We start from the raw sequence: 21,155 nt of genomic DNA, 5'->3' as shown, positions 1-21,155 counted from the left end.
AATAATACTTTAATGTTGTCGTAATGAACCTATTGTGTATAAAATGAAATTGAATAGTAGAACTCATACAAATATGGAGTACTATATTGTCAAATGAATTTGTAGTGGAATTAAAATGATACTTTATTATTGTTATAATGAATCTATTAAATGTATAAAAATGAAACTAAACATCAGAGCTTATACATGTATGTATATTTTTAAATGAACATGTAGTGAAATTACAATGTATTTTAGTGTTGTTATAATGAACATATTGTTGATAAAATAAAATTGGATAACATAAACATAAAATGTAAATAAAATAATATTTCAACATTATTAACATAATAAAATTAGTGAATGTGAAAAAATGAAACTAAAACACATAACTCATACAAAGATAACGAACTAGAAAAAGAATAATAATTTTTTTCCTAAAATTAAAATCAAATGACATCTTTTAATTTCACTATGATCACAGTAACATTTGCATTAATTGTCGAACACCCATAGATGCCAAGATGGGGTCCACTAATGGCCCAACCGCAAAATTTGCGGTATCAAAACGTTTGTTTTTTTTTTTTTTTTTTTGGTGTGATTTTAAAATTTTGTTATCAACTTTTGAAACCAAGAAGAAACGACACGCGCCCTCTATAAACTGACCCCGTACCGCGAAGCATATGCTGATCGAATCCCAAGATTAAATCTTAAACCTTGATATCTCCGAAGCTTTTGTTTCTCCCGGTTCCATTTCCAGGTTTCGGCTGCGAATTTCGTCCGTCCCCGTTAGATTTCTGCTTTTTTGGTAAGCTTAATTTGTTGATTTCCCTGGCATCATTCCTGTTTGTTTTCTATCATAAATTTCTGATAATTTCTTTTCGTAAGGAATACCCTTCTTTTACCTTTATGTAATTTGTAGGTTTTGAATCATATAGATTTCGCCAGCTTTGCATGCTCAATCGAATTCACTTTATTTTCTCCTCGCCGGTTTCATTTTTCTGATAACTTATTTGGAATCCCTGTCTTAGTCTGTTCCTAACTTGCATGCATTTGTTTTCAGAATTTGAGTGTTTCTGAATATTATTGATCCCATAAGTGATTTGGTGATACTAATTTCGTGATTTCTGTGCAAAGGTGGGGTCTTGATTGATGGAATTCAAGAAAATTAGACTTAATGGAAGTAGAACTGAGGAATTAAAAGAGCTACTATCATTCCTGGCTTCAAGCTGGGGAGATGTTTTGGATGTAAATAGCTTGAAGGTTATCCATTTGAGTGGAGCAATGACTAATCGGGTGTATAAAATAAGCTGGCCTACAAAGAAGGAAAATGTTTGCAGGAAGGTTTTGCTTCGGGTTTATGGTGAAGGAGTTGAGCTTCTATTTAGCAGGGATGATGAAATTCGGACCTTCGAATATGTCTCGAAGCAAGGCTATGGACCTCAGCTTCTCGGGCAATTTCCTTGGGGACGAGTGGAAGAGTTTATTGATGTCAGGGTATGGTGATGTTTTCTTTCTGAATGGTGAAAAGGTCTTCTAAGATCATTTAGATTACATTCTCGTTTTACGTTTTTTTCAGACACTGTCAGCCAGGGACCTCCGAGATCCAGAAATCTCTTCTTTGATAGCAGTGAAATTGAGACAGTTTCATAACATTGGGATGCCTTGTCCAAAGAAAGCTGTTCTTTGGGATAGGTTGAGGTAGTAAACTACGAATTTGCAGTCCAAAACAATGTTGTTATTTAAGGTTGTTTTCATTTACTAACCAATCATCTTCTTCGTTAGGGACTGGCTAGGCAAGGCCAAAACCTTGTGCACTGCAGAAGACATAAAGGAATTGAGGTTGAATGATTTAGATAAGGAAATTGAGACGATAGAGAAGGAACTTTCAAAGGATTCACAAAAGTTTGGCTTCTGTCACAATGACTTGCAATATGGAAATATGATGTTCGATGAGAATACAAGAAGCATAACCATAATTGTAAGTGTCATTATCAAAGTTGCCATTTTGCATAGAGAATTGTTTGTGATTGAATTAATGAATCTCGTTTGATGATTTTTAACAGGACTATGAGTATGCTAGTTACAATCCAATTGCTTATGACTTTGCAAACCACTTCTGTGAAATGGCAGCCGATTATCACACTGAAACCCCACATGTTTTGGACTATACAAAGTACCCTGGTAAATAGCTGCTATACGTTTAGTTATGTAGAAGATATCCTTATTTTACCATAATATGGTGTAATTATCAATTGAAATAAAAACATGGCTTGTAGCCTAGTACAAGTTTACTTCTTAACTTTTAGTTTGCCACAGGTGTAGAGCAGCGCCATAGATTTGTACACTCGTATCTTAGTTCTGCAGGTTTGTTTTACTGGCTCTTTCTTTAATTAACATGAATCTTGTTGAGAACAATATGGCCTAGGTTTCATTCATATGACCAAGAAATAATAGCTTTGTCTCGCAGGCCATCAACCAATAGACTCTGAAGTCAAACAGCTAGTTGATGATGCAGAAAAATACATCCTTCCAAATCATTTGTTCTGGGGATTATGGGGAATCATCTCGGTCTGCAGTTTTCCATAATTTTATTGCCCTTTGTTTTTTACCTTGAGTGAACATTTGAAGTTGGGATGGTAACCACTCTTGAATAATTATTATTTGCAGGGATACGTGAACAGTATTGACTTCGATTACAAGGAATATGCTAGACAAAGGTTTCATCAATATTGGCTGAAGAAACCCGAATTCATCAGCTGAAAACAAGAGTAATGGAACCTGCAACATTATTAGATGTAGCAGAGATTATTGTTGTTCACTATGATGTTTTGTCACAGGATATAACCTGTGTTAGGATGGCATTCATTTCTAGAAATGAATTGCTTCTGTTGTTCTGTAGTAAAAGTCCAGAGAGGATATCATTCTTTCTTTAGCAGAGAAAGTGTTTGTTATTACTGTTGTGTTTGATTTCAACTAGTGAAAAGAAAGGTTATTTTGATTTCTAAAGCAAAGCCATTTTTACTTATACCATGCAAAATAGTGTATCTAAATATTTGGCGGTGTGACAACGTGGAATACACAACATTCTGCGACTCTGCAGAAAACAAAAATAACAATAGATGCTAGCCCACACCACCCACCAGCAAAAATATAATATTAAGAGTTTGTGGAGCCGATTACAGACAAACAGCATATAATCTGGATTCTGGACTTAGCTGGTTTCAGATTCATTCGTCGGGTTTTTCTTCTTTTTCTGCAAAGCAAAAAACACAATAAATCAATGCCATATGAGCCCTGTATGATCTGTTGAGCTAATACATTATCAGAGCAAAGAAAGATCCTATGAGATTTGAGTCCAAACACACAAGTCAAGTGCTTACAGATTTATTTTCTTTTGTGCCCTGTAAAACATCCACAGCATCTCTCACCGCATGAATCGTCATTTTCTTCACCTGCCCCAAAATGAAACTTCATAAATTTATAGTATCGATATCAGATATGATAATACAATTTACAATTACACAGATTGCTATATTCAGCATATCAGGAGTGTACTTAACCACTTTGTTAGTTTATGTTTTGGATATTCACAAAGAAATTTAAAAAAAAAAAAAAAAAAAAAAAAAAAAAAACATAATTCAAGAAAAGATATACATAAACTGTTGGAAACTTTCAGGAAACATCAACAGAATCAAACCTCCAGTTTATCTTCTTTTGCCCTGTGATTTGGGGGAAGTGTGCGGAATTCCTCAGTCAATCTCATACATTCGGAAACATTTTCAGGCGAAACAAAGTCAACTGCAACTTTTATGCATGACTGCAAACAGATGATGGTAATGTTAACCTCAACCCAAACACCATTAACATCTAGACAATTATCAATATTTACCAATTGGATATTGAAAATAAACCACATTGCAAAATATAAAACTGGAATACTCCTAGCCATTAGGCACTGGGCAAGGGATATAATATGCCATTGTACACACCAGAGAATGTAGCACTTCTTTTATCTTAACCAAGAAAACAGTGCTATATAAGGACCAAACTAGATCCAGAAGTATCATGAAGAAACCATTAAATTATCCCCCCCCCCCCCCACACCCCAAAAAAAAGAAAGAAAAAGCTACTATACCTTCAAATTTCTAACTTGATGAGGGCAACCTGCTGGTATAAAAACAGCATCCCCTACATTTTGAACGAATGTCCATGGTTCAACCCCTGAACAGTTCATCATACCATAGCATTTATGAGAAATTTTATAAAATATATCAAATAAAAAAATGTTGGCTAACAGAAGAAAACTAACCATATTCTTCTTTCAGCTTTTTCTTGTGTTCAACAGTCAAGTAAAAACTTTGATCATGTATTGGGTGAACAACCTAAGTAGAGAAAAGATAAAAGATAATCAAAACAAAAGAATCACCAAAAAGAACATACATATCCTAAAAGGTTAATGCAAACAGTTGTACCCCTGGCACTTGGCAACAATAAATATGCCTGAACTCCTTGAAGTGCTTCCTTATATACTCTTCCAACTTAGGGACATCTTCCCTTCTAAAGATGTCCCAGAGAGCACCACCATCAGATTCTTCAAACTCAGCACAATCATTTCCCTTGGAATCCCCTCCAATCTGAGTTCCATTATTATTCTTCACAAGTAGAGCACCACCAACACATTCTTCAAACTCAGCACAATCATTTCCCTTGGGATCCCCTCCATTCAGAGTTCCATTATTATTTTTCACAGGTAGAGCACCACCATCAGATTGTTCAAACTCAGCACAATCATTTCCCTGGGGATCCCCTCCATTCTGAGTTCCATTATTATTGTTCACAGGTAGAGCACCACCATCAGATTCTTCAAACTCAGCACAATCATTTCCCTTGGGATCCCCTCCATTCTGAGTTCCATTATTATTGTTCACAGGTAGAGCCCCACCATCAGAGTCTTCAAACTCAGTACAATCATTTCCCTTGGGATTCCCTCCTTTCTGAGTTCCATTTTTATTCCTCGCTTGTCTTCCTCTTTTACGCTTCTGAGAACTTTCCTCATTCAACTTTTGAATACCATTCTCACTTTTTTCCAGCTCATCAGGCTTCAGTAGCTCTTTCTGATCCTGGATAGCATGTTTCATTTTCAGCTCTTTAATAGCTGAAAGTTGCTCAGGTTCTAGGTTTGTTCCATGAGCATGTGTTAAGACATTGACCTGCAACAAAAATTTAAATCAGTATAACTTTTGAAGTGTTAAAAGAGGCAATTTGATAGCAAATCACACATAATCAACCATCAAATACACATTCTCTGCAAAATAGGTAGTAAGTCTATCCCTTACAAGTAAGGCATAAACTAAGAAACAAATTTGGCAGTTACGTTAATTTCCTTCTGCTAGAGAAATTTCTGCAAATGACTAAAAACCAAATCTGGCAGAGAAAAACATTGAAAACTGACAAAGGAAAAGGATAAGAACATACAGCATCAGACATATCGCAGTGCAACTTGGTTACAGAATCTCCACGGCCCAGCTCCTGATGAACTCCGTAAGCTATATATGTCTTTGGTCCCATGTCTGGTTTTAAGGAATCTTTCGGCAACTTGACAGCAAGATTTAGATACCCATTCCTAGGATCTGTATATGTCTTGAAAGGCAGGCAGTTTTCAAACTCAGCACCATGACGAGGTAACCGCTCCTCAAATAAATCAGATGGAGGCCAATCTTTCAACTTCAGAATTGTAGGCCACCCATTACTATCAAATTGAAGCTTCATATATTCATTAAAAAACCGGTGGAGATTAACATCAACCTGGATGGCATCAAGAAATAACATAACATTCAACATATAACTTACAAAATGAAATAAAAAACTTACTTTTATAGTACTGCAAATACATTTGTAACTAAGTTACCTAGAGCTACGAATGTTTTAGCAAACTGCAGATAAAGATGGCAATCTAGTAACATCTTATCACCTTGGGGCACAAATTAGCAGAGAAGAAGATAACTATAGTCATAAGTCATAAGGAGGGAAAAAAAACTGATTTCTCAGGCAGCATTCAGAAAAGTAATGGTTTCCAACAATATAGACTGAGTGATCACCAGAATGAAAACTACAGAGAAAGGGTGATAATAATAGTGGGAAGAAAAAAATATACTCCATATATATCAAGCAAGATAAAAGACAAGAATAAGAAAAGTACTACTTGAACCATCAGCAAAATCTAACAGAAGCCCACAAAGATGCATTTAGAAGTTTAAAGATAAATTTCACTCAGCTAGAAGCATCATGTATAACATGATTTGCATGAAGAAAAGTATTGTGCTGACCTCACACCAATCCAAGCAGTTAATTGCAATCACATCTAAAAGAAGTGGATGGTTGAGATTTTTTATCTGGCGGCAAGCACGCCACATAACCAGTGGTTCCCAGCTCAGTCCTGAGGTAGTTTCCAGCACATTACTGACAATCACAGGTTCACCTTTAAGCCAATGCCAGCGGAAGTGCTTCAAATCCTCATGCTGAATGTCCTTGGCTGCTGGGCAGTACAAATAATTATCATGAGAATCCACCCTAGAAGCTGCTTTCCTTACCTTACTTTTATCAACATCATTCTCATCAATGGTATTCAAACAAGAGCACCATTGCTGAGAACACTCTGGAATATCATCTAATTTGGTTTTCTTCACTGCTTCTTCTGCTTTTGCTAGCAATACAGAAATATTATTCTCCCCGAGTAAGTGCTTTAGTTCTAAAGCTCCCCCATTACAACCACCCATATTCTCCGGTGGACAAGGAATTCCACCACTTTCTTCAGATTTCCATGTATGACAAAAACCACTAGAGCTCCTTGATGGATCATTGTCGCAGGATTTTTGAGCAAAATCAACAGAATTAGTCTCTACGAATCTCTTGCTCTTTTTTCTCTCATTAGTTCTACTGATTTCACCATGCATATAATCTAGACCTTTATCAACATATTGCATGACGACTTCTTTATTCCACTTCAAATGGCCACTCCTAAGCTCTCGGGAACAAGCAAGGCATAGATCATAGGAACAGTTTGAGCAGCTTCTGTGAAAATCAAAAATTGATGTTTTGCAGTTGTCACTGCAAATACCAAGTCACAAGAAAATGCTTCAGCATAAAATCGCATAAATTTTATCTAGAGTGATGTAAGTTAAACAAAAAAGACATACCAGTACATCCTTTCATTCACCGCACATTTTGCTTTTTGCAGCTTTAATTCAGAAAAGGCAACTCCTTCAAACAAATAAAGACAAAGAATAGTAAACATAATTCTAGCACCAGACATCAGATCTAAGGCATTTTCATAAAATTCTATAATTATCCTTTATTAAGACAACAATAAACCTCTGCCATGATGACAAAAACCCCTAAATGCAATGTTCGAACCTGTTTAGGATCCAATTAATTTCTTATCTTGTTTCATTCATTTCAAGAAACCATTTTAGAGAAGAAAACAGAACTCCACACCATCACCAAACCAAAGGGTTACCTTGAATCTTTGCTTCAATCTCCTTCTCTGTTATTTGCTCTGCATTGAATTGTCTCAAGAAAGGTAGAAGCACTAGCAAGATATACCTAGAGTACTGATCCTGCTCCTCTTTGCTGACTTTAAATGTTTTTTCTTTCAAGTCCTATATTGGGCATTTACCCAAGGGGTATTGGGGGAAGAAGTAGAAAACATAATCAGTATATGCAACTAATATCCAAGAGAAACATCAGAGATCAAACCAAAAAGAATAATAGTAACTGACACGTATAGGCCCTTCCAGCCGCAAGCATGCTTTGCAGTTGCAGTTTTGGAGACAAACAGGGCACTTTTCTGCAAAAGCCTCCTCTGACATACCAGGATACCTTTTTCATGGAAACAGAAAGTTCATGTCAGCAAAGATTGTGGACAGTAACACACCTAAAATGCTACGGCCTTTACAATTTGGAGCAATTTGTGCACATTCTGTTAAGAAAACTTCAATGGCAAGATAATTGGGGCACGATTAACTCCATTACAAATGTTAGTCTATGGTTAGGACTAAGAACCACTACCAAAAATCATGATCCTGTATTGCTAATGCGCAAAGAGTAGTGTACAACTACAATATTAGCATCCAATGCTAGCATTTATGAGAAGATAATTTACTATTTTATGGTTGCAGCAAAGTTTCATTAGCAGATGTTTAGTTTTAACCTTAAGTGCTCATAAAACCTATACAGGCAGAGATAACAAAATTCCTGTTCACAAGATATTCCTATGCCTTTAATTAAAGTGGAACATACAGTAATATCACACCTAAGTATAAACAAAAACAGAAGAGCAAAAACCAAACATGAGTACTGTCTTAAGTAACTTTCATACCATCTGGTCATGCAAGGCACACAATATCTCTTTGTCCTGCAGTTTGTACAACGAACAACTCTTCCTTTGTCATTCCTCTGGCATTGGTGGCACATATTTGATTCAATCTCATTCCCCTGTCATATCCAAAGTCAAAATAAAGTTTCACAAATGTAACAATGTATCCAACTAAATACACAATTGCTTACATCTTCATCCTTCCTGATCCTTGGCTTAGATACAACATCCTCATTCTTAGCTTTCCTCTGTCGAAGGGTGCGTGCACTCCCTTCACCACTTCCCCCATCCTGTGAACCCTCAACCACCTCTATCTTTCTATTTTTCCTCCTTCTCCCATCTTTATCTGCTTCTTCCCACTCCACCATTTGCTCCTTAAGTTTCCCCATCTTCTGGATTGCTATCTGACTTGATTTCCTCCTTGCACTCCTATTGCCCTTATCCTTGTCAGAACTTAACGGATCTTCTTTTTCATCCCCCATAATTCCAGTTTCAATCTCTTCTTTTCCACACTCCAGCATTGACTCGGCACAATTACTTCCATTGGGATCTCCTCCCTCCTCGGCTCTATTACAATTCTTCGCAGGTCTTCCCTTTTTACGGGGCTGTCTCCTCTTGCCCTTATCCTTGTCAGAACTTAACGGATCTTCTTTTTCATCCCCCATAATTCCAGTTTCAATCTCTTCTTTTCCACACTCCAGCATTGACTCGGCACAATTACTTACATTGGGATCCCCTCCCTCCTCGTCTTTATTACAAGTCTTCGCAGGTCTTCCTTTTTTACGGGGCTGCTTCTGCTCCTTTCCCTTCTTTGGTGGTCTTCCTCTCTTACGACCTTTTTGCTGCTTCTCCAAGGTAGCGCCGCCGCCGCTTTCCTCCACTGCATTTACCTCCATATTCACCCTCCCCAAATCTCCCTCCTCCGATAGAGAATCCATCTTACCATTCTCCTCACTGATCAATATATCAATCGAGATATCTACCCTCTCTTCGTTCCTACCACTACCATCCTCGTTCCCTAAAACCCCGTTCGTTTTCGTTTCACCGCCCACTGAATCGTCAGTCCCCTTCGCATCAGTAACATCGATTTCCTCAAAATCCGCCGGCCGACTCTCCGTCAACGACGGCGTGAAATCTCCAATCTCCGCCATCGCCTCGTTCGAACTACACCGCCTCAGCTGGCCTTCAGATTCCTCCATAGCTCAACCCTTTATTGCCCCCTCCGCTTCCTCCCTATATATCGTACGGCGATTGAATGTAGTTTACCTAGAGAGAGTTATTATTATGCAACTGATTTGTAAAACATCCCGACAGTTCTTCCCTTGCACAATAAACCCTCGTATCTACAGAGATGGTATCGGAACGTGTGCAAGGGTTTTTGTTTGGGTGGGAAAGTTTTTGAAATTTCCCGCCTTTTTTCCCGTCATTCCAGAGGCCAAGCGTATAAGCATTGTTTGATGCTCCGTATATATTAGGCAAGTAGCGAACATTCAGTAATTGATTTGTATTTTAACTCCGTAAAAGCTGTAGTGATACTTAAATTTACAATTTTAAAATAATCGGAAATAATTAAATATAATCTTTTATATAATAAAGCTATATGGTTTGGTAAATAATTAATGTTACAATTAATGCCACAACATCTTTTATTATTAAAAAAAAAACACAACATTTAAAAAATAAAATAGCTATATATTATATAATCATATAAAAAATATACTTTTGAAAAATAAAATAGCTATATATTATATAATCATATAAAAAATGTGTTCAATTAGAGTTTAAATTTACACATACAGAATTTGAAATTTGCTTTCCAAATGTAATTATCTTAGTTATTATTCGTATTGTGAAAATTATAATATAGATAAAATACAATTAAGAATAAATCAATGTAATTATGTAAATTCTCCCTATAAGTTTATTTGAATATGCACATAATTAGAGATTATATTAATCATACAAAATTATAATTATAATTATAATTATAATTTTAATTTTAATTTTAATTTTAATTTTGTATTCTATAAAAATAATAAATACTTGACCAATGGAAGCTCAAAAATATTATTATATTAAATAATTTAAAATATTTTAATTTTTCTATTTTTAATTTATATTTATAATAACATAATTTTTTTCCCGTGCATCGCGCAGGTGAATTACTAGTAGATATAATTTGTGGGTCCAACAAAAAAATGGATATGCAATTAGCACATTATAGTATAACTTAATGCAATCATCACTTTATGCAAGTTAGTGGCCTTTTTAACAACCGACGGTTAACGGTTAGCGAATTGTGTTAACGACTTTAATTAATATATTGTATCATCAATTTGTAACAAATATTTAATACAATTAGTTGTTAAATATCTGTAGTTAATATATAAAATGATCTATAAGGATATAAAAATAGCTAGTAGCAATAGTAGTAGTAATAATAGTAATAGTAACAACAAAAATAACAATATTTTTTAAAAAAATCAAAAGTCATTATGATCAATTTATCACTTTTTCCAATATCAGTGACAAAAGTAACAAGGGAACTTTATTCATGTAAAATTGGTTATCTAAATTTGAATCGGCTAACTATAAATAGTTTAGGTTGATTTATTTTATTAGGATCTTTTGATTAGATTCATACGATTTATTCCACTAATAACACAATTTTAAATAGCAATTGCGATTCTTTCCATAAATCAAAGAGATAGATCTTCAATCTTCATGTAAAAATGGATTATAAAAGTCCAAAATAAATATTTTAATATAAGGGAAAATGGCACTTTTTCCCCCTATGTTATATACTTATAGCATTTTTTCCCCCTCAATTATTTAAGTGGCTCTTTTTCCCCCTGAAATGTTAAATGGACATATTTACCCTTAAAATAAATATTTCATTTATTTTTATTCTCCAATAAATTATTACTATAATTTGGTTCAAACCAGATACTATAGTAACCAAACCAAAATATTCCAATTACAATTTATAATCAAAACGCGATATTTAGAGTTTATTAAAATCGCGAACTGGAATGGCCGGTTCATGTTCCGAACTGAAAAAATAAAATACATTTATTGTTGAATTTAAACTATTTTAAAATAAAAAATAAAATTTTAAAATATAGACAGTTCAAAATCGCGAACGGGATCCGGAACCGCCGGTTCATGATCCAATTTTTTTTTATTCTTAAATTTAATAAATTGAAATCCAAATATTGGGTTCTAGATCTGAATCATAACTGAAAACTTGTAATTCGATTGCTATAGTGTCTGGTTCAGTTCGAACCGAACCGTGATAATAGCTACATATACGCAATAATTTGTTGGAGAAGTAAAATAAATAAAATGTTTACTTTAAGGGTAGAAATGTCAATTTAATATATTAGGGGGGAAAACCATCACTTTTAAAATAATTGAGGGGGCTAATGTGCTTACATAAATAATTGAGGGGGAAAAAGTGCTATAAGTATATAACATAGGGGGAAAAAGTGCCATTTTCCCTTAATATAATTAATAGTTCTGAAAGTTAAACTACTAAATTGTTAAAAGTGGGCTTCTTGTCGGGTCAGATTTCAGGAATTAGCCCTTATACCTAAATGGGCTTCAAAGAATTATTAATTTAATTTGGTAGCCTGTTAGGTAGTTTCGGCCCATACAAATTTTTAATTTATTTTATATCTTACACCTGTATTGTGTGCCCTAGCCCAAAACGACATCGTTTTGTATATGTTTTCCGTTTCTGTCGTTAACTTCTTAAAAAAAAATTAATGTTTCATATGTACAGAACTATATAATAGAATATACATAAACTCCTAACATAATACACATAATCTACATAAACTCTTAACATAATACACATAAACACACATGTAAAAAAAATAATAATAATAATAAAGAAAACTGTAACGGGATTGGATGGACAGAATGATGTCCGTTGCGCTAACTCCTCACCAACTTATAAAAACATCATCGTTTTGGGCCAGGGCCCTGGTGCACGATATACCAATTGCGATTTGTGTGTGTCATTCAGCCCATTCTTGTAAATTTAGCATATAGCCGCAATTTATATCGTGCACCAGGGCGCACATTGCATTGTGTGCGATGGTGCAAAACGACGTCGTTTTGTACTCTCTTTTTTTTTTTTTTTTTTTTTTAATTTCCCTTTTCTGTGTTTGCTGAAAAATTAATATTTTGAAAATGTATATAATTGTATAACATAATACACATACATTTTTAACTGTTAAAAAAATCGTGTGTTCGAATGTACATAATTGTATAAAAAATATACATAACTGTATAAAATAATGTACATAATTGTATAACATAATGTACATAATTATATAACATAGTACACATACACTCTAGCGCGTCAACTCTCTACGCAACTTAATAAAACGACGTCATTTTAGAAAGTGCAGAGCATACAGTGCTATGTGCACCGTGATGCATGGTATAACAATTGCCATATACGCTATGTTTCAGTATCATTTTTCAAGAAGGGGACAAGAAAAATTATTTGATACAAATTTTTAGCGAGAGTAAGTCGGACCTCATATTGTGATTATTAAATGTGGTAATATACGTGCAGTGGATGAGTTAATATGATTAGTTTTTGAAGCGTGATCCGTATGCAATCAATTCAATTGTAATACTATGGACCAAGATTCATATTGCATTGTAAATACTAATACAAAAATGTTGTACCTTCAGTTAACACTTAACACATTATGTACCTACAGTTAATAGTTTATGTACATGTAAACAAATAACTTGATAATTATTGACACATAATATAATAGATACATGTACAAAAACTATCAACTGCAGATACAGAATGTATCAACCATAAATACAGAATCAGACTTGATAATTGCTAAAACATAATATGATAACTACAGGTACAAAACTATCGACTGCAGGTACATAATGTATCAACTATATAGATACAGATTCTGAAGGTTATTTTTGGACCAACGCCTACATTGCAAGGTAGACCCTAATCCATGGTATAATTTGCCCAATCATTGAAATAGTTTAAAGTAGAAAAAGTGTATATATTACACGACGTTATAAAAATAAAAATATAATAGATGCCCTTAAATGTAGTATGGTGAAGTTTGATTAAATTTTTACAAGAATCATTCTAGACAACAAATAATTTTGGATTGGATACAAATGATCTCACTGGTGAAATCCCTAAATCAATTGGAAATTTGCGAAATTTAACGACCCTTTATCTCTATGAGAACAAATTTTCAGGTCAAATTCCTCAAGAAATTGGGTTGTTAACATCCCTTGTTAATTTTGGATTGAGCTCAAATAATTTCACTGGCCAAATCCCTACTTCAATTGGAAATTTACGAAATTTATCAGAATTCAATCTTATGACAAATAAACTAACTGGCGTCATTCCTTCAGAGTTCAACAATGTTACTTTCTTATCCAAGTTTGAGTTATCATATAACCACTTCACTGGTGAGTTGCCAGAAAATTTATGCTTGGGTCGTTCACTAAAACGGTTAGGTGTGATAAACAATGAGTTCAATGGAACAATTCCCAAAACTCTGAAAAATTGCACCTCTCTTATCAGAGCACGTCTTTCTGGCAACAAATTCTCAGGAGATATATCTGAAGCTTTTGGAGAATATCCAGACTTAAATTACATTGATTTGAGTAACAATTCTTTCCATGGCCAATTATCTTCTAATTGGGGAAACTGCCCAAAACTCTCTGCTTTGAAGATTTCAAACAACAGAATTTCTGGAAAACTCCCAACAAATCTATACAATGCATCCCAACTTGTTTTTCTTGATCTCTCATCAAATGAACTAGTTGGAATGATTCCTAAGAGTTTGGAGAAGTTGGTACGGTTAAATATTCTTAAGCTGGATAACAACAAATTTTCTGGTAACATATCACTTGAAATTGGGAAATTATCTGGGCTTTCGATATTCAGCATAGCTGCAAATAGTTTTGTTGGGTTGATTCCAGAGCACTTTGAAAGTTGTCAAGGGTTAATAGAGTTGAACTTGAGCAGAAATATGCTTGTTGGCAATATTCCTTATGGTATGGGAAACATGAAATTGCTTGAAAGCCTTGACCTCAGTCACAATGCACTCTCTGGTCAAATACCACAACAATTTGAAGGACTTACATCTTTACAGATCATGAACCTATCTCACAATAATTTATCGGGTTATATTCCTTCAGGCATAACCCTGTGCTTAGGTTTATTATCTGTTGATGTATCCTACAATCAATTGGAAGGTCCCATCCCAAATAATAAAGCATTTTTGGAAGCTCCGTACGATGCTTTGAGAAATAATAAAGGTCTTTGTGGGAACCATTCTGGCTTCAAGCCTTGCTTCTCATACAATCGAAGAGATCATCATCAGAGAAGAAATTTGCTCTTAATCATACTACTACTAACATTTGGAAGTTTGTCTATGATTATTAGCATTCTTGTCATATTAATTCTTCGGTCAAGGAGGAATATTAGAGAAAAGCCAAGGGCAATTACTAATAAAGATGTGCTGGCAATATTGAATTTTGACGGAAATATGGCATATGAAAGCATCATCGAGGCAACTGGGAACTTTGATTCAATGTATTGCATTGGTGAAGGAGGGCATGCAAGTGTTTATAGGGCTGAGCTACCAAGTGGCCAGATTGTTGCTATAAAGAGGTTTAATAATGCAATTGGGCACGAAGACGAATCCTGCGAACTCAAAAGTTTTTCAAATGAGGTTCGCACTTTGACAGAGGTTAGGCATCGGAATATTGTGAAATTGTATGGTTTTTGTGCTAGTGAGAGAAATACATTCTTAATTTATGAGTACTTGGAAGGGGGAAGCCTAGCACACATATTAAATGATGGGGAAAAAGCCATGGAATTCGGGTGGATGAAGAGGATAAATGTGGTTAAAGCTGTGGCTAAAGCTTTATCATATATTCACCATGATTGTTTACCACCTATTGTACATCGGGATATATCAGCTAAGAATATTTTGTTTGATTGTGAATATGAAGCTCACATGTCTGATTTCGGCACAGCAAGAATATTGAGTCTTCATTCATCAAATTGGACTTCATTTGCAGGAACATTTGGCTATGCAGCTCCAGGTATACCATACATTATTTTTTCACCTACCCAAGCTTAACATATATAGTTAATCCAGTTTACATACATACATATATGCTCTGATCTGATCTCTTCTTTCTTCTTATTTTGTTTCAATTTCTTTTATTGTAGAGTTTGCTTATACTATGGAGGTGACGGAAAAATGTGATGTGTATAGCTTCGGAGTGGTAGCACTAGAAGTGATTATGGGTAAACATCCAGGTGACCTCATTACGTCCATCTTTTCATCTCCAATATCAACCGTCCATGAAACACTACTTTTCAAAGATGTGTTGGATCCTCGACTCTCTACTCCAACAAAGACGGAAGCGGAAGAGTTGATTTTGGTGGCGAAGATAGCAGTGGCGTGTTTAAATATGAATCCACAATGTCGGCCAAGCATGGAACAGGTTTCTGTGTTTCTAAGCAAAGAAAGGGAATATTATTCCTCAAATTCATTTCCACTGATCACAATAAACCAATTGTTCGGTGGTCTTGAGTCCTACTCCAATCCTTAGAGGGTAAATTTGGGTAGGTTGAAGTCTTATTCATGCCAGCTGCCAAGGTATGTATGCATTATTGGTCTGATCAACTACCTTATTAGATTATACATATATATGATCCATCTCTAAAATCTACTGAAATTTGAATTGAAACTAATATTTGAATTGTTTTATTGGTTCTTTCAATAGTTGGCTGCAGTTACAGCCCAATTTCTTATGACGACAACTTTGCAAACCATCCAGTTGTGCAAATTAAAATGGCAGCAAATTATGACAGACACCAATTAAGACTCTGATGTCATGCATGCATGCCGCCTTTGCTTACAATCATGTTGATACACTGGTAAGTAACAACTATACTATACTATACTATATATACAGGTAGTAGGGTTTCAAACTTAATTTAATTTACATACATTTGGATGTAGTCCGATCGAGCAGCTTTTCTGATCCTATAATCTACTACGTTGAATTGGATGGATTACAACATATATCCAGATTATTAGTAAATATTATTCATACTGGATAGATTTCAAACTTTAATTACATATATTTTGATGCAGATCAGATCAGAGCAGCTTAATTTACTGCATGTGCTTCAAATTTCATCAATGTTGCTAACATATGATCCTAAAACTAAGTTGCAACACCTCCACGCCAGAGCCATAGGTAATCGAATTCATGCATTCATTCTTATCTTGATTACTTCTGCAGATGTATATATGTGTTCATTTAATTTTTTACTCAGTTAACTTCTTTCAATTGTTATAAATTCTTGTAAGGTGTATGCTTACATATTAAGCCTAGAAAGACATGACTGATGATTGGTATGTTAGATGCTAGGAGTAAATGTACCATTAGGTATGCATAAATGCACTACAAAGTGTTCGAAAATGTACCATTAAATCCACACCAACGCCATATAGCTTAAACTTCTTTCAATTGTTGTTAATGGCAGGTGAACTGATTCGATGCTTCTCCAATTCAACAAGGCATGTGGTATATATGATATCAAATATATAACATCGATCAATAAATCCTGCTAGAGATCAGAGATTGGACTCTCTCAGAAGTCAGAAGTAAGTAAGTTAGTTACCTTGATAATAATATGTATATAATTTGACTTAACTATATATGTGTCTATGTTACTACCTTTACCCAGACCTTGTTAATTGAAGGCCAGGATTCACACTATAATCACTTGGTATCTGTTACTAATCTGTGCAGACAATTGACAGATGGTTGAAGAAGTAGAGAAGCTAGCTGATCTGATGATTCAAATCATTATAGGAACCTCTTTGCTTTACAGGAAATTAAGCTCACAACCGCCACTGAGTGAAGTCCATCTTGTGATCGGCTCAAATCAAGATTAGAGGCCAATAAATAGCGAGGGCCGGTGGCCTGTTTAAATTTGAATCCGGCCACAATGTTGGCCAAGCATGGAACAGGTTTGTGTGTTGCTAATTAAGCAAAGAAAGGCAATCCTCAAATTCACTTCCACTGCAGATCACTCACAATAAACCTACCAATTGTTCAGTGGGTTGAAGTCTTATTCATGCAATCATGCCAGGCCGGGTAGGCGGGTATGTATGCGTCATATCATTGGTCTGATCTGATCAACGTAATACCCTGCCACAGTGCCACCCCCTAGCTATCTTATAATATTATTCATATGATCCGATCCTCCATCTCTAATTATATTTAATTTGAAACTAATTATTTATCTGTTTTGTAGATTCATTCAACAGTTAGCCGCAGTTACAACCCAATTTCTTTTGACGACGACTTTGCAAACCATGCATGCCAGTTGTTCAAATTAAAATGGCAGGCAGCAAATTATGAGTGACACCAATTAAGAGTTAAGACTCTGCTGTCATGCTCATCCATGCCGCCATAGCTTACAATCATGCAGATACTATACACTGGTAAGTAAAAGTAACAATAATTATACTATACTATACTATACAGGTAGGTAGCTAGATAGGGTTTCAGATCAAACTTTAATTTAAATACATTTGGATGTAGATCAGATCAGAGCAGCTTTTCTGATCCAATCAGGCCTAAAAATTTCTTCACTGTTATATTGCATGCATGCTAGCTAGTGTAATTGATGATGTTGTGTTAGGAATTTGATCGACATCATGGTACATGTATATATTGTTCGATGGAAGAAGCCCGCATCCATTTGAATGTCAACAACTGTAACAGGTCCAGATGCATGGAATGTTTTTACAATGCAAGTTTTATTGGACTCTCAACCCTCTACTCCAACAAGGCTCCAGGAAGCTAGCGGATCGGAAGAATTGATTTTTGTTGCCTGCTTAAATATCAATCTGAATCTACAATATCGACCAACCATGTGACAGGTTTCTTTGCTGCTAATAACTAAGGAAAGGCATTATATATTTCTCAAATTAAATTTACTTCCAAATATCATCCATCACAATAAGCCATTCAATTGTTTGGTCTTCAATTTCCTACTCAGCTCTCTGATTAGCTGTCGTAGTGTCCAGATTAATCCTCGATCTATCCGACATTATTCAAAAGGCTTTAATTTAATTGTTCTCATGCATTTGCAGAGCCATTCAACCATGATCTTCATTACCCAACAATCTTTATTATTTGTTGTACCTAATTGAATTGTAGCCAAATTGAAGGAATTTAATAATCTTGACAGGTCTGTATCAAAGCATTAATATTGTTATATGTGACAGGTTAAGTTGAGGAAGAAAGATAACACCACCCCCCGCCCGGCCCCCACACACCAATAAAAAAAAAAAAAAGGTGGTATGAATTCATATATGCATGCATTTGCCATCCCAGTTACAATATAATAGAAAAGCTTTTCTTCTTTAATGGGACTTTGAGACTTGTTAACACTTGATATCATATATTTGTATGTGTCTTGCTCAATTGGATCAAGAAGCACCAGTTCGATGGTCAACAGCTTACGTTTGAAATCTCTGCTTGGTTATCCCTCACTCCATCTTTAACAAGTAAGCCATTTTCTTTTGAATATACAGATTGACTTAACAATAAAACACAGCTAGTGAGTTAGAGCATAATGTGTTAACTTATTATGTGATTCACAATATAATAATTACTTAAGCTTAATTGTGTCATTACTAATCTGTGTAGGCTAGCTAGGCAATCAACCCTCCCTCCATGCCAGTGATGAAGTCGAGATGAGAAGCTTAGTTTGCTGAGGGATGCTAAGATGTAGATGGAGAATTATATTATACATTACTGAATCGCTTAGCTTAGCTTGTTGTTGGGGTCAGATTGGTCGGTATCCATCGTCCATGCTTTTCTTCACTGTTTTAGAGGTAATTAGCACTCACTATATATAAATTAAGCTAAGTTTAAACATTTCAGCTGCCATTTGGTGCAGTTTGCTTGAGGCTCAGAGTGTTATCAAAAGTAATTATAGATGGAAGATGGGGCATCCATTAATATCTGGGGAGACCTAACAAACAATCTCCTTTTGTTTAACCCACTTTGACAGATCACCTCAACCAACCAAGCCAAAACTGATTGGGATGACTCTCTGCTGATTAGCCTTTTTAATCAGTCAGCAAGATGTGTGGATAAAATTAAGAGTATTCCAGTTGCAGATTTCAAATGTGAGGACAAGATCGATTATCTGGCCAGAAGATGAGAAAGGGGAAGCTTGTGGGGAATCATCATCATGCTCATAATATTTTGTTTTGGACCAAGATGTGGACACTGCATCTTCCTCCAAAAATTAAATCCTTCATGTGGCAGGCTTGTTCGATCTGGATCTCTTCCTATCCATGATGCTCTTAGAATTAAACTGCAGATTCATGTTCTTCCAGGCCAGTTTGTCAGACTTGCAATATCACATCTTTGTCACCTGCCAGCTTGCTAGAAACTGTAGTGACTATTTTGGAAACTCCTCCTATCGAGATGCTGATGATTCCTTCTTGGACTGGTTGGAAATAAATTTCAAAGATCTAGAGGAAACTGCGCTTTGTATATTGATCTCTATCTGCTGGAAACTTTGGGAAGCAAGGAGTGACAAGATTTGGAATCATCTGGTCATCTCTCCTGAAACTGTGGTTAGAATCCAACGCTAGCATTTCTAAGAAGATAATTTACTATTTTATGGTTGCAGCAAAGTTTCATTAGCAGATGTTTAGTTTTAACCATAAGTGCCAATCATAAAACCTATACAGGCAGAGATAACAAAATTCCTGCTCACAAGATATTCCTATGCCTTTAATTAAAGTGGAACAGGCAGTAATTTATCACACCTAAGTATAAACAAAAACAGAAAAGCAAAAACCAAACATGAGTACAGTCTTTAAGTAACTTTCATACCATCTGGTCATGCAAGGCACACAATATCTCTTTGTCCTGCAGTTTGTACTGTTAGAAAATATGGAGTGTTTGATGATAAGGAAGTGAGGAAACGAGATCTTCAGGCGGTAATCACTTTCTTATCAGCTTTAAATCTCCCTCATATAAAAGCAACAAAGTTCAAGATTTAATATTATGAAATACAATAAGAAGATAATGAAATTCTTAAGTTGCTTTGTTTAAGAATTTTCTGTAGAAAAGTAGTACTGTGAAATATCTCAGATTAATACAAGTTTATTGCATTTTTTTTTCAAACATTTCTCCAAATATTTATAGATGCATACAAAGCAGTTTGGATAAGTTACATAGAAGTTACAGGAGTTCAAAAACTCAACTTTCATAGAATATATCTTATCTGATATATTAGGCATGGAAAATAATTAAGTGAAATAATATATACATACATATATTATATATCCATGCATGTCCCAATACAAAAGAAATAAATATTATATAATATATATAAATATATGTTACCCCATTCAAAGCATGCAGCAAAACCAAAGTTTTGGTTTGTTTCACACGAATCTTGTACAAAAGGCTTCACACGAATTCATTGTCAAAATTCAATAAATCGTTAAGCGCGCACGAAAGCTACGCATGCACCGATTTATTAACACGAATCGTATTCATTCGTTGAGCACGAATGAATGTACAAAATGTTAAAGCCAACACGATTCATTATCATAAAATCAACGAAAACATTGATTCATGTAACCCAACGAAACAAACAAAATGCATGACATCAACTCGTTAAATCCGAATCTTTCGATTCATTAAATTAACAAATTTGATA

The 21,155-nt window shown here is 34.9% G+C and overlaps 3 protein-coding genes across 4 annotated transcripts; 2 read left to right on the top strand and 1 right to left on the bottom strand.

Moving 5' to 3' along the window:
* Window positions 1–623: 623 nt before the first annotated feature.
* LOC109170070 (probable choline kinase 3) lies at window positions 624–20,541 on the top strand. Of its 2 annotated transcripts, XM_019319017.1 has the most exons (10): window positions 624–787; window positions 1,117–1,476; window positions 1,559–1,680; window positions 1,765–1,960; window positions 2,046–2,163; window positions 2,299–2,346; window positions 2,450–2,550; window positions 2,650–2,777; window positions 15,840–15,843; window positions 20,530–20,541. In XM_019319017.1, exons 2-8 carry the CDS (start codon window positions 1,132–1,134, stop codon window positions 2,740–2,742), a joined length of 1,023 nt encoding a protein of 340 aa, XP_019174562.1. In that variant the 5' UTR covers window positions 624–787; window positions 1,117–1,131; the 3' UTR covers window positions 2,743–2,777; window positions 15,840–15,843; window positions 20,530–20,541. The 2 variants fall into 2 exon arrangements, with proteins under 2 accessions (XP_019174562.1, XP_019174563.1); XM_019319018.1 differs by lacking the exons at window positions 15,840–15,843; window positions 20,530–20,541 and having other exon boundaries at window positions 2,650–2,993.
* LOC109170062 (lysine-specific demethylase JMJ25-like) lies at window positions 2,981–9,752 on the bottom strand. The gene is made up of 14 exons (XM_019319005.1): window positions 9,030–9,752; window positions 8,548–8,846; window positions 8,360–8,475; window positions 7,761–7,860; window positions 7,499–7,640; window positions 7,179–7,242; window positions 6,309–7,089; window positions 5,458–5,787; window positions 4,455–5,192; window positions 4,292–4,364; window positions 4,118–4,203; window positions 3,680–3,799; window positions 3,363–3,434; window positions 2,981–3,235 (listed from the first exon to the last, which is right to left on the bottom strand). Exons 1-14 carry the CDS (start codon window positions 9,553–9,555, stop codon window positions 3,194–3,196), a joined length of 3,489 nt encoding a protein of 1,162 aa, XP_019174550.1. The 5' UTR covers window positions 9,556–9,752; the 3' UTR covers window positions 2,981–3,193.
* Window positions 13,526–19,294, top strand: LOC109170065 (MDIS1-interacting receptor like kinase 2-like). The gene is made up of 4 exons (XM_019319013.1): window positions 13,526–15,478; window positions 15,609–15,698; window positions 18,903–18,975; window positions 19,118–19,294. Exons 1-3 carry the CDS (start codon window positions 13,741–13,743, stop codon window positions 18,935–18,937), a joined length of 1,863 nt encoding a protein of 620 aa, XP_019174558.1. The 5' UTR covers window positions 13,526–13,740; the 3' UTR covers window positions 18,938–18,975; window positions 19,118–19,294.
* Window positions 20,542–21,155: the final 614 nt, after the last annotated feature.

The sequence above is a fragment of the Ipomoea nil genome, unplaced genomic scaffold (assembly GCF_001879475.1).
Source record: "Ipomoea nil cultivar Tokyo-kokei standard unplaced genomic scaffold, Asagao_1.1 scaffold3321, whole genome shotgun sequence".
In the NCBI taxonomy this organism is placed as follows: domain Eukaryota; kingdom Viridiplantae; phylum Streptophyta; class Magnoliopsida; order Solanales; family Convolvulaceae; genus Ipomoea; species Ipomoea nil.
The sequence above is the reverse complement of the archived record's forward strand: the minus strand, read 5'-3'. Positions and strand labels throughout refer to the sequence as shown.